Source organism: Sinohyriopsis cumingii, chromosome 6, assembly GCF_028554795.1.
Source record: "Sinohyriopsis cumingii isolate HCF-2022 chromosome 6, ASM2855479v2, whole genome shotgun sequence".
Classification (NCBI taxonomy): Eukaryota; Metazoa; Mollusca; class Bivalvia; order Unionida; family Unionidae; genus Sinohyriopsis; species Sinohyriopsis cumingii.
The window spans coordinates 159,546,766-159,560,522 of NC_142966.1; the positions used below are offsets into that span (position 1 = coordinate 159,546,766).

The 13,757-nt window shown below is 34.0% G+C and overlaps 1 protein-coding gene across 2 annotated transcripts in view; it reads left to right on the plus strand.

Annotated features, from left to right (window-relative positions):
* The window catches only part of LOC149798387 (THO complex subunit 2-like), a 124,282-nt gene that overhangs the window by 19,108 nt on the left and 91,417 nt on the right, over window positions 1-13,757 (plus strand). For both annotated transcript variants that reach the window (XM_089963569.1, XM_089963570.1), the window contains exons 9-18: window positions 1,394-1,543; window positions 2,706-2,878; window positions 3,753-3,954; window positions 4,711-4,871; window positions 7,830-7,931; window positions 8,570-8,654; window positions 9,442-9,535; window positions 11,732-11,812; window positions 12,734-12,830; window positions 13,110-13,227. In XM_089963569.1, the coding sequence (XP_089819695.1) occupies window positions 1,394-1,543; window positions 2,706-2,878; window positions 3,753-3,954; window positions 4,711-4,871; window positions 7,830-7,931; window positions 8,570-8,654; window positions 9,442-9,535; window positions 11,732-11,812; window positions 12,734-12,830; window positions 13,110-13,227 (1,263 nt within the window). The remainder of the gene's footprint in view (window positions 1-1,393; window positions 1,544-2,705; window positions 2,879-3,752; window positions 3,955-4,710; window positions 4,872-7,829; window positions 7,932-8,569; window positions 8,655-9,441; window positions 9,536-11,731; window positions 11,813-12,733; window positions 12,831-13,109; window positions 13,228-13,757) is intronic.

Sequence of the window (13,757 nt, forward strand, 5' to 3'; positions counted from 1 at the left end):
TTATGCATGAACTTCTAACAATGTGATATATATTCTGAGAGTTATTAACCTTGTATTCTAATCTGTTGATTTATTAAAACACTGGTTAGTGCATTGATTACTACAGTGGCTTGTGCATTGATTAATACAGTGGATGGTGCTTTGATTAAATACAGTGGTTAGTGCATTGATTAATACAGTATTTCAGTGGTTGGTGCATTGATTAATACTGTGGTTGGTGCTTTGATTAAATACAGTGGTTAGTGCATTGATTACTACAGTAGCTGGTGCATTGATTAATACAGTGGTTAGTGCATTGATTAATACAGTATTTCAGTGGTTGGTGCATTGATTAAATACAGTGGTTAGTGCATTGATTAATACAGTATTTCAGTGGTTGGTGCATTGATTAAATACAGTGGTTAGTGCATTGATTAATACAGTATTTCAGTGGTTGGTGCATTGATTAATACTGTGGTTAGTGCTATACTAACTATTCAGTAGTTGTTTGCAACAACTGAAGATTCATATTCTGTTGCCTTTTTACAAACAAAAACAATAGTCAGGAAAAACATGTTTCATATTCTTTTCATTTACCTTTATTTTGCTGAAGATAAAAAGAAAGGATTCACTATTTATCAAGGGAAAAGAATAATGACTATCAAGTTCATTTTCCATATATGCTTATAAATTCAAGGCTAGCTATTTAGATACATCCACAGCAGTATAAACTAAAGTAGAGATTCTGAATGGAATTTGTATTTGATTTGTTTGAGTTAAATGTGCACATAATTTTCATTGCTTTGTAGCAATTCTTCAGACCTGCCCACCCTTATGATTTTGTTGTAAGTCTTGAGGAAATGACCCATAAAATATGGACTTCTGGAGTAAAAGCATAAACTTTAAAAAATGAGATGGTTTGCAGTAAAATCCTGATACTGTCTTATCCATGTTTGATTTGGATCCAGGTTTCATATTAGATTCATTGAAATTGTGAAAGATGATTGCCACTGCCACATGAAATTTAAAACATTTTTAAGGATTATGTGAAACAGAGATGGCAACAAGCCATTGAACTCAAAGGGTTTGGAACTGTTGTTTGTGAAACTACTGGCGGTAATTAAATATACTTTACAAATAATGGACACAATGTTTCCCATCACTGCCACAGTCTTGAATCACACTTTTAAACGCAAGTTTTCTAGCTTGACAATAGCAGTACATGATATTTGTTACACCTTACGAAAAGCTAGTGTGACTTAAGGAAAAAAATGACTGAGAATGTCTTAATAGGGTTGGCAGGAATGGTATTTAAAAATGGATTACTTCAGAGATAAAAAAAAATTGTGACACAACACCCATGCCTACACTTTTCTTCATATGATTATGGAGTGTACATATATTTGTCTTGCAGTTGGCCCCTAGTGATGGAGTAATCATGGAGTTTAGTGCCACTGAGATGGCAGAGGCAAAGCAGTATGCTAGGAAGTTGACTGTTGTCTCGCTAGGAGGGGACAAGTCTAGTGAAGAGAAAAAGGAGGAGGAAAATGTTAAGATCGATCCGGTAATGAATCACCAATACTGAATTTAAGCATATTAGACGTATGAACAGTCAATGTATCATAGTGCTTTTCAGTACCTTTTCAGATCTATGATTAAAAAAAAAATGCTGCAGCAGTCTCAGTTGATCACACTGTTACATTGTATATATTGGTGTATAAATTATTAAAGACACAGGCACACATGCAGTGTTAAACATGACACAGTAGCTGGATGGCAAATTCAAAGACTTACCAGTACTTCTTCAACCAGCTGCTGAGTGGGCAAATATGTTGATTGATTGATCATTTTAGCTGTGTTGATATTTACGACTGAATTCAGGGGCAGATAGATCCGCAGATGCACGTGTCATTATAAAGAGTACATCAAAAGAACAACGTAAGCTTTTATTATTGTGCTCAAATAAATGCCCCCACCCATTTCCCAGATTGGAAAATGCAGTTCCCCATGGGGGTGTTAATTAGGGAATATACAGTAGGTTATTTTGCATTTGAAAGAAATGACTAGAACTTTTGGTACACATGACATTAACAAAACCCAACCAGATCACACTTATGCTTTGTCAGTGTCCTAAACTCCATAAATATTTTCTTTAATGCTGCTCTCTGTTGACCAGAAGTTGCATTCTTCACTACGCATTAAATCTCCAGGAAAAATCAGGGGAAAAAATAAGAATTCTTGACAACTCCTTGAATTTTCCCAAGATATCCCTTGAATTTAATTTAGTGAAAACAAAACTCCTTGGAAAGTTCTTGAAAAACAGCAAACCCCCATGAATCTAACACTAGGATTTACTTGTTGTACTCATTAAAGAAGAAGCTTGCTTGATGTGTTTAAGCTAGTTAGAATAAATTTTTCAAAACATTTTGATTTGTGAAGACAAATATTTATTGAACCAACCTTAGAGTGAAACGAGCAGTGACTTTTCTGTAACCTCAACAGTTTGTAAATTTTTTGTTTAATTACATGTATTTTCAAAAGCCATTGATTTTCAAAGGTCCTAGTCATTCTGACCTGTTGATCAGTACACTTTGGAATCACCCATGGGGGTGAGTATATAACGTGCCATTCAGGATACTCATTAAATGCTCATATGTTGTCCCAATAAAATGGTTTAGTAATTCATTTTGTTAGAAAATAATCAAAACTTTTAACTTTACTTTCAGCATGACAACAATCAGAAGCTTGGCCTTGTTGAAGCTTTACTCAATATTGGAGCTTGGGAGAAAGCCAAGAACATCTTGGATAGGCTTCCAGAGTTTTTTGCTGTTGCACATCGCCCTGTTGCTACCTCACTCTGTGCTTTGATTCACACCATTATTGATCCTTTGTACAGAGAGTAAGTCCTCATTTTTGTCCTGCCTACAGTATCTGATATAAAAGTATTATTCTGATGCGACTAGTGTCAGTGATGTTTTGAATGTATTGTTTTAGAATTATAAATCATAACACGGTTTGCCAGTGTGAGAGAGTGCATCTTGGAACCAATATTTGTCAGGGAAGTAATATATCAGTTCTTTGTTCCTATAGCATAGGAACTTACCTGTGCACAACAATAAGACATTTATTTTTCCTTTCATGTTATAAATGTGATAGTCAGACCTTTAAATCATGTAATTAAAAATATTCTGGAAAAATTGTCAGTAAACAATTTCCTCCTGTTTTGTTATAGGCAGTCAGAGATACATGTGACTTCAGTTCCTTATGAGATAGTTATGGTTCATTATTGGCTTTATTTCAAGATATTCAGGAAATTAATTTCTGCCATAGTTTTAAAACTTTTGACATTTAAACAAAATTAAGTATCATGCTACTCATTTTAGATGATTTATTTAGATTTAACACCACAGCTTTTGCACAATTTGTGGAAACAGCTTGTTTGTAGTTATGTGGGACAATGCTTGTGAAACAGACAGTCACTATATAGTTTCCTTTGATAAACTTGGTGTAGTGTATTCCAGCTGGTTTAATTTGTATGACTTTAAACTATTTAAGCTTCAGTAAGTATTATTGGTTGTCCATGGGAAACCCGCTCTGTTTATACTTAATTTTGTTTTGCAGTTACAGAATATATGTATAATAAGAATTTCTGTCCAGATATATTCATGGTATAAGGGTATGAGGATTGCAGGTGCGGGTTTGGGTTTTGTATAAGTGGGAAAACATTTAAGAATATTTTGCTTTGGTGTTTATGTTTATTCTTTTTTCAACAGAAATAGTGGCCTAACTCCTGCAATTCATAAAGCCAGGATCAGTGAACAAAACAATACAAGAGCATCAATTGAGAGAGTCAACAATTTCCGTGAACTCTATCACAGGATCATTCCCATGGCAATGTACCTTGGTCCTTATACCTTCTGTGATCCCATATTACTGGTCAAGTTTATCCGACTTGGAAAATCATTCATGACAAAGGTACCTATGAAAATGACTTTCTTTATTTGAATCCAGTCATTGTCAAATGGGTTCAATTTTTAACTACTTTATTAAAGGTCATCTGTTTTATATTTAAGTTTTCACAGGGCTGATTTCCCCTTGTAAATCACAAATTATTACATTGGGGGACGGGTTATAAATTTAGCATAAGAATCAAAATTCTTTTTCTGGGTAGTGAAAACATTACAGTATTTGAAAACCATCAGTTTAATCCATGCCTTATCGCCAGTCAAATGTCAGAACACTTATTCCTAGTAGTTTTCATTTTATTTTAAACAAAACATGGGGTACTTGTGTTTGCAATCCTTTGATGTTAATGCTTGCCTGGACAACACAGTAGTTAATAGATTTGCAGAAAAAAGAAAAATCCACTTAATCTCGACTCTTGATCTGGTTAATATCTAGGATTACATTGATAATAACAGATTGATTGTTCTTTAAAAAAAATTGTATACTCATACAAAACATCTTTCTGTTTTATACCTTATCCATACATCATTTTTTATACCTTTCTCTTGTGCCTGCTTTTTAGTCTACCATTGTTGTGTTTAGCTTGATAATACATTTTTTATTTTTACTTGGTCATATTTTGCTTGAAAGTACTGTTTGTTTGTGTAAGGACTATATGTTTTCCTATATCATGCACATTTGTATTAATTTTATTCTGTAACAGATTTACAGGCAGGAAACAGTTGAAACAGTTGTATTATAATTGATTGATTGTTACTTTTTTAGCGAATAAAAGGAGGTTTGACCCCAGAGGATGAAATTGCATACTTTGGTTTCCTGAATGTGATTGATGAGATTTTACTTCCCAGCCTCTCGCTACAACCTTGTAATTGCTGTATTGCAGAAGAGCTGTGGACACTACTCAGACTCTTCCCTTATGAAATAAGGTACAACACAATTCTGATTTTGTTTAAGTTATTTTTAACTCTAGTGGTAATAGATCAGATGAGCTAATAATGATGGTCTGTTGTCCCTCATCCATCTTTCCATTTCCACGTGTTTTATATCCTACTGCTTCTAAACTACTTGGAGGATTGATATTAAACTTAACACACATTTATTCAGGTTGGTTCTAAATGAAAATGCTGTAGCTTGGACATCCAGTATGAAAAATGATGCTGTTTCTACTCCTTCTGAATGAATGGTCATATCAACATTTGGTTTTCACTGATAAAGGTGTAAGACCCACCTCTCAGGTAAAAAGTAATCTCTGGATAGTATATTGATGCATGTACATTATATTTTTGTTTTGCCTGTTATCAGCTAGACATGCTTAGGATTTTTTCACCAGCATCAGTAGCAGAGCTGTCAAACTTGTAGGAAATATCAACGGGGTACTCAGGGGCCCGAAGTGGTCTAAAGCGCTCTCCGTTACGGATCACTGCCATCTCACCTGTGCTTGTGTGGGTTCGAGTCTCAGATTCAGCCAGTGACGGTATGTGAGAAAGCTTGCCAGTAGCTTCTCGTGGGTCAGTGGTTCTTTCCGGGGTTTATTCCGGGTTCTTCCTCCACCATTAATACTGGTCTCCATGTATAGCCTATCGTGTACTTAAAAATGGCATTAAACACTACAACAACAACAACAAAATCAACTGGGTACTCATTGATCCAAATGGTCAGTTACCCGGGTACCCAATCAAAGGGAAATAGTATTATATGCGAACCTGAACAGCTTTGTTGTAGGTTTATACATGCCAATCCCCATTAGAGGTACAAGGATAATTATTATTAATATAAGTGGCAATAAAGCGTAACCTGTGCATGAAAAGAGCAATCTATATATTACATGCCATAATTACAGAAAAACCTATGAAAAATGTACATTTAGTTTTGCTACTTGATCCAAGGTTAAAATTCTCGCCACAAGTTGGCTAAATCAATGTGGATTAGTATAAGAGTTTAGGCAGAAAACAAATTGATAAATTATTTTATGTAACTCTAACTAAAACTAGTCTTCGTGACTAACTATCTCTGAATGGTCATGAAATCTGCAGATGATGAATGCTGTATTGCATCACTGTCAAATTCTTCTTTCAAAATTTGTAAAGTGCTATTATGTCCTTTTCCTGATGCGACATGTTTTTAAGTTTAATAAAATCCCTCTCGGTTTACATTTTTCAGCCATATAACATCCAGGAGTCACATCGATAAAACCTGTTTTGCTTAACATTTAGCAGCATTAAAAAAAATATAGACTGGTCCACTATGTAAATGTGTATAAAAATATGATGACTCTGTGACACATGGTTTCACATTCAAGAAACCTATTTGTTTTCTTGGAACTTTCATCCACAGTTACTATAAATATAAAATAAGGAAATTAGATGTATGTCTAATGATTGATAAATGTGCAGCAGCTAATATTCACATGACAGAAACCTCGAACTGAACTTGTTATTCTGTGTCTCACTTGCTCCAGATGTCACCAGATGTCTTTGATCTGAACTTGGAAACATTTTTTTTTCTTTTTTGTTATGCAGGTACCCAGTTGCCCATTTTATTACCAGGGGTTATTACAATGGGTACTGACTGCTTTCTTGACCTAAGTGGTTAGAGCATCTGCCTTGGATGCAGGAGGTCATGAGTTAGAATCCAAATCGAGTCTTACCAAAGACTTATTAAAAATGGTACTAGCAGCTGCCTCACTTGATGCTCAGCATTAAGAGGTTAGTGTTAGGACTGTTTGGTCTCATGTCAGGATAATGTGACTGGGTGGGACATGATGCTACATCACTATAAACTGCCACACTGCAGAATCATAGTGATTTGACTGAAATATTGTTAAAGCTACATTAAAATTCCAAATCACACACACATCAGTGGGTGGGTATCCGTGTACCCAGGTCTCAGTTAACAGCTTTAGCCAACAGTGTTAAAGTCCTTTGTTGTGTCTTGAAGGTAACATATCTTCAACAATAGTTGCTGTATTCAACTAAAACTTGGTGATTATTGACTCAGTGTCCAGAGTTTATATGCAGATATTTTTGTTTATTAGCATTAGTACAGTTATAGTGATTATACAGTTGGTTGAAAATGAAGTAGAACAGGGTGGATTAGTGAGCTCCATGTACTTAAGGCAACACCACAGTATCCAAAAAGTACAGAGACTATAATCTGTTTATTATTTACAGTCCTTTATGAAATAATAATTGTATTTAAATTGCTTTTCACAAAATTAAAGTGAATACAAAATGTGTTTTTTTTTACATATTTTGACATGATGTGATTTTACATACTGTTACATTATGAATTCATTTTACAACATTCTACATAACAACTAACTTATTTGATTAACAGCACATAGTAACGGCTTGACACTATAAAGTAAGTGCTTAGAAAGTCATTATCGGAGTATATATTAATTCCATTCACAGGTGAGACAGTACTTTATGTTGAGCACTTATTGATAATGAAATACAAACATAGCCACTAAAATGCATGAAATTAACAAAACTGGGTAGATACACATATGATATAGACCAGAAAGATGAACATTTTGGGAGGGAGTGGGCTTAACGTGATTGGGTATGTATTCTCAGAGAAACATAATTTACCAGAAAAAATACACTGCCATCTCACCTCTGTCTGCGTGGGTTCGAGTCCAGGATTCGGCCAATGTGGGTATGTGAGAAAGCTTGCCAGTAGCTTCTCGTGGGTCGGTGGTTCTTCTCGGGGTTTTCCCCGGTTCTTCCTCCACCATTATTACTGGCCGCCATGCATAGCCAATCGTGTGCTGAAAAATGGCGTTAAACCCCACAACAACAACAACAACAACCAGAAAAAATATGTGCATTTATGTGTTTATATCACACCCCCACTTTTTTTTCTTTTCTTCATGTCATCAGATACAGGGTGTATGGTAACTGGAAGAATGAGACATACATGGTTCATCCCAGGCTAATCAAGGTTCGTGCTGACTGTCTGGAGAGGGCCAAATACATCATGAAGTTAGTATACATTCTGATGCTTCTGACAAAGTATGTATGAACAAAATTGCTTTAAAGACCACATATGGACTAGGCAGTAGAAATAGTTATCATTTGACAGTAATAAGCTTTTGTAATTATCTACCTTGTAGTCACATCCACAGTTTTGTGGATCATTATATAACAAGAAGTTTATTGGGAGAAATTAATTCCATAAAAGAATTATTTGCAGATGGGTTATATTTCTTGAAAAACAATGGCATAATTGTTCTCCTAGTAGAACTGAAGTTAATAAAAATGTATTTGTATTGATTCATTTTATGTATATACAAGAGGAGCAGATTTGCAAATCATTTGTATAGTTACAATAATTACCGCATGGTCTCATATTTTGATTTTACTGTTATATTTTAATGTCACATCTGTGCACCATATATACTCATGCAAAAGCGGAGTCCAACTGCAGGCAGCATAGATCCAGGTCTGCCAGCACATATGCAACAGCATATCTATCAGTGTTGTTTGTTCTATTCCCAATAGACTCCATAGTACCAGATCTGCCAGCACACTATGTGATGCCAGATTTTGGACCTATGCTGTTAGCAGTTGGATCCAACTTATAAGTAGGTATATATCGTATATTGTTGTTTCAATTACAGGCGTCTGTCCAAAGAAAATGTGAAACCTTCTGGTCGTCAGCTGGGTAAACTGAGTCATAGTAACCCTGGAGTTCTGTTTGATTATGTAAGAGTTAATCTGCACATATTCTTTGCCTTTTCTGAAATTCTGTAGGTATTCAAGTATTCATTGAAAGAATTCTTGTAATAGTTGGTCAGCTTCTGAGTAAAGAACACATCCTGTAATTAATGTGTGTTAGGGTATACATTTATGCTGATATTTCAGATGAAGTAATAGAACATGATTTGGCCATACTTAAGGTTAAAAATGTTAACTAAACACTAGGAAATTTTTATTATCTTTAAAACAGATTTTTTATCCTTTGACGTAAAACAGTTTTTGTATAGTCTGACTAAAATTTCAAGATGAAAATATTTAGAAACAAAAATTAAGATCTTTGATTTCTTCATATATTCAAATTGATATCCTTCACATGCAGGTTAAATTCTTATCAAAATATGAAATATTAGTTTTGCTTTCACACATTTTCAAATAAAAATGGCAAACAGTTCATGTTATATAGAGGATTTCATATCTGTGTTAATTGCATAATTTTTCAGAGTAATATGTACATACAGCTTATAGCTCACTGTAGGTCACTTTTAAATGACGGATATTAATTTTTATTGATTTTGTGGTTCCTACCAACTTTAAATTTTAAAAACACTGAAAAATCTTGTTGTCATAAGTTCTTTTTCTACAAAAACACAAAATGTGATACCTTTGTAAATAATTGAATACATAGTATTGCATTATCTGAGAATATTGATACATTTCACATTTAAGGAAAATGTTTTAGAGTTGTGTGTAAATTAATGTTTACATTATATGGTACAAAATCCCTGTCTTTCAGGTGTTGAATCAGATCCAGAAGTATGACAATCTAATAGGACCAGTTGTTGATTCCCTGAAATACCTCACATCTTTGTCCTACGATGTTTTAGCCTGTATCCTTGTCCTTTTTACATTGCATTAATGAATCATGTCAGCTTGAAGGTTCCTACCAGCAAAGATGTAGAGATCAATTCATCAGGGTACAGCAAACATAAATCACATTAGTGTACATGCATGTCCATGTCCATTTCTATTTGTATATTGCCTTATAGGTATCGCATGTAAGCATCAATTAGCCCATACATATATTTGATCCAGTATTGGACTAAGATTTGCTGTAGTTTGTAAACAAGTACTGCTTTACAGCATTCAACAAATAGATAATAAGGAGAAACCACCAGGTTTATATGACCACTAAACACATCTTTAAACTGGGGAGGGATCCATATATCACAAAGATGTACAGTATTTCTTGCACTTTTGTGCTGTCCTGTCTCCTGGTTGCTAACATTTTTGAAGAATTGGACATTAAAGCATAGATCAGTTTGCCTGTAATGCATTCTTTTGCCTCATTCATAGTACATTGCAGTATAAACGCTTCTACCCAGCTTGACAGATGTGATGGCTTTTCCAGTAATGACATGTCAGATACAAAAATACAATCATTTTGGTCATATCCAGAAGAAGTGCTGCAATGTTAGACATCAGCCTTGATATTTAGGTTTTGGGCGTTGAGGTCTTACTGCCTAAGTGATGGTGCTGTTTAGTATGTTTTGATGTCAACTGACATAATGAAAATCAGATTTTCAGGAATATGTCAGTTGACATACTATATTGGCACTTTTCTACAAATTGAACTTATAATGTATTAGTCCAGCTTTACTTACTCTGATGTCTTTTTCCTAAGAAATTCAAATTCTCACACAAGCAAATTGACCTGTGTTCAAGTTTCGTTGGCCTACATTTTAGTTGGCTGGCAAGTGATGAAAGCTGGGAATGCTGAATCAGGTTAAGTTGAAGTATTATTCTTTAACAAAAAGAATATAAATATATTACGCCTTTTAGAACTGTAAGCAACATTTCATTTCATTCAAGAAACATATCCCCCTACTAAAACCTAACATACTTCAGCATACCTCAACTACCGTTGCAAAACTTTGACTACACATTCCGATGTCAGCCATCATTGGAACACGCTATACAAGGCCCTTATTTGAGCAATAATATGTAGCACTAAAACATAAATAACATGTGATACGTTTTACACTGTAGGCCTAATCCAGAAGCTGACATGTCGGGTTTTCTGAATCTGGCATATTAGATTAATTGGAGTTGGTCAGAGAACCAGGCAAACTTTACAGAATGTTTCAGTGTTTTAATTTGCCCATGCTTTTAATACAAAATGTCTGCATAATCAGGATTTTGGTGATACGTTGTGGCATTATCTAGAAATGTAATCCAAAAGACAGCACGCTGAGGATGAATAAGATAATCAGTATCGTAATTGTTCACAGTCGGCACAGAAGTATAAAAAGTAATGTTAATATTCTTGGCTATGCATAGGGAAAAAAGGCAGGATAGGCAGCCATTACATTTATTGTACATGTTACGTCATGTCAGTTTGAATATTGCTTATGACAGAATTGATGCCATCATGTGAAAATTTATTTTTTAAAAAACGATTATATTAAGTTGAAGAATTTAGCAAGGAGCCATTGACCTCATTAGGTTTTGGAATTGCAGTTCCTGAAAACTTTACTGGTATTAATGTTCTTTGACAAACTGTTAATTAGAACATAGTGTTGCTTTTTTCTGCATCGGGTTACTCTTCTGAACTGTTTAAAAGTTGACAATAGCAGAGCATGATATTTCATTAAACCCTACTGAAAGTTGGTCAAGCAGAAAACACATTGACTGCCTTATTGAGGTCTTTTTAGGGTTGGCAGGTCTTTTATCATTTATTTTTTATTTATTTGGAAGATTTTAAACATTCTTACCTTTACCTTTTATTTTATAGGATTAGGAACCCTCCGACTTGCATGATTTGGATTTGTGTGAATTTTACATTAACATTATTTCACATGAATTTTTCTTTTTACATTTAATTTCGTTAGTGAAGTATATTTTGAAATTATTTATCTTCTTTGTTGCAAGTTTTGTTTTAATCTGCCAGGACTATGCTAATCTGCCATTAAATCTCATACATACACATGTTATATATTATCAAGTGGATGATTGTCAAAAGTGGGCCCAACTCATTGAGGCAGATTCAAGTTCAAACTAAACAATATGTTGTCCTTAACTGTCAGTCTGTATAATTGAAGCTGTTGCAAATCCTGAAAAAGAGAGAATGAAGCATGATGACACCAACATATCCTTGTGGCTACAGAGTAAGTTGAAATGGATTTGTTTTATAAATAATGCCTCTAGAGATCCCATAAATAAAGTAGGTAATTTCAAATGGAGTCTTTATTGTCTCTTACACTCTCTGAGAGCAAAATACATTAAATAAAGTTAACGTTATTAACACTTCATATAATTACGTTTTACTTGTTTATCTTTGTGATACCTTTTTTCTAATTGTATCGTTACTGAAATAAATAAAATGTAATTCTACAGCATGATTTATCATATTTATATTGTGTTACAATAAAGTTGCCTAATCTCTCCCTGCAGTGTGCATTTTCTGCTATTACAAACATTTTGCAACCTGTACAAAAACATCAGACAAACACTGAACTCTTTAATATGGGAATGTGCAATATTTGATGAGTTGTGTTTAGGGGGTGTAATATTATGACTATACTATTGCTATGGTATACTGTTATTTGGGATACTAAATTTGTATGGTATACAATTATATTTTTGTAATATTACTATAAGGTATACTATTTATTGTATAATATTACTATACAGTATTCTGTTTTCTGTATACCGTTATTAAATTGTAAGATATTACTACATAGTAATATAATATTACTACATGGTATAACATAGCATTATGTTACTATATGGTATTATTATATGCTTGGATTTTATAGACCTAATATAATGAGGTTTGCATTTTTGCCTCCAATAACTGCATTGGTGGTATCAGTGTTAAGATTATTTACTAGTTTTTTTGAAGTCTTGTATTATGTACATCAATCAGTGTACTCAAATGGAACATTGTTTTAAATTTACTATGTATAAGCATGGTACTCATATGTCAGGGCTTCATGTCGAGTATAAACAGAGATTCTTCTTTGTAAAATTCACAGACAAGTCAACGGGTTTAAAATCTTATGATCCTCATTTCTTCTTTCCTGCAGGTCTGGCCAACTTTGCTGGCTCTATATGCAGAAAATATCAAGTAGAACTGGCAGGTTTCATGCAGTATGTTGCAAACCAGTTAAAAGCAGGGAAAAGGTCAGTACTGCAATTTTTTTTACTGCAGTTGTCAGTAATGAAGTGTTTTGAATCAAAAAGCACTTTTTTGTATTATCTGCTTATTCCAGGTTTTATTTTGTGGTACTGTAGCATGTGTTAGAAACGTGCATGTGTGCTAACATGTTTAAAGTATTCATAAACATTTTGGGGTAGGTGGTAGGAGTTAAGTGTGCATTTAATGTAAAAGAATAGCAAATACTTTATTAATTAAGATACTTGTACAATCAGCATTTTAATCAATAAATTTTATCAATTTAGCCTTGACCTGATACTGATGAGAGAGGTGGTACAGAAGATGGCAGGAATAGAAATCTCAGAGGAAATCACAACAGATCAGCTGGAAGCAATGTCTGGAGGTGAACTGCTCCGACAAGAGGTCAGAATTTATGAAAGCAATTTATTGTCCTTTTCAACAATACTCTAGATAACCTAATCCATGTCCCAAACTATTCAGATAGGTTTTCAGTGAGGATTTCTCTTGAGCTGCACAGTGAAAATTTTCTGTAATGGACAGATATTGTATGTGGCAAATATATTGTTAACATATATCATGCTTAAGACTTTCTGTGGACAAAACATGTTGAAAGACCATACAAGAATAGTTTTTATGATTGACATATTTTCGAGGGAGAGGCTTTTTCATAGGTTTTAGTATTGGTAAGAATGTCATTAGTACTACAGATCAGAAACTAGAAGAGTTTGTCAGAATATCCTGCATCTGATGTCTGGTAGTAGTTGTTTGTTATGCTTCTAAACAGCTTGGAGAAAAGTCATGAAAGTAATACAGTTTTGTCCAAAGTATTGTAACACCCTGTTTGTTATATATCGAAAAGACCAGAGTTCAAGAGTAAAAATGCTCTTTAGTAAATAATAAAGGTGATATAGAACATGCTTCTCAATATGGCA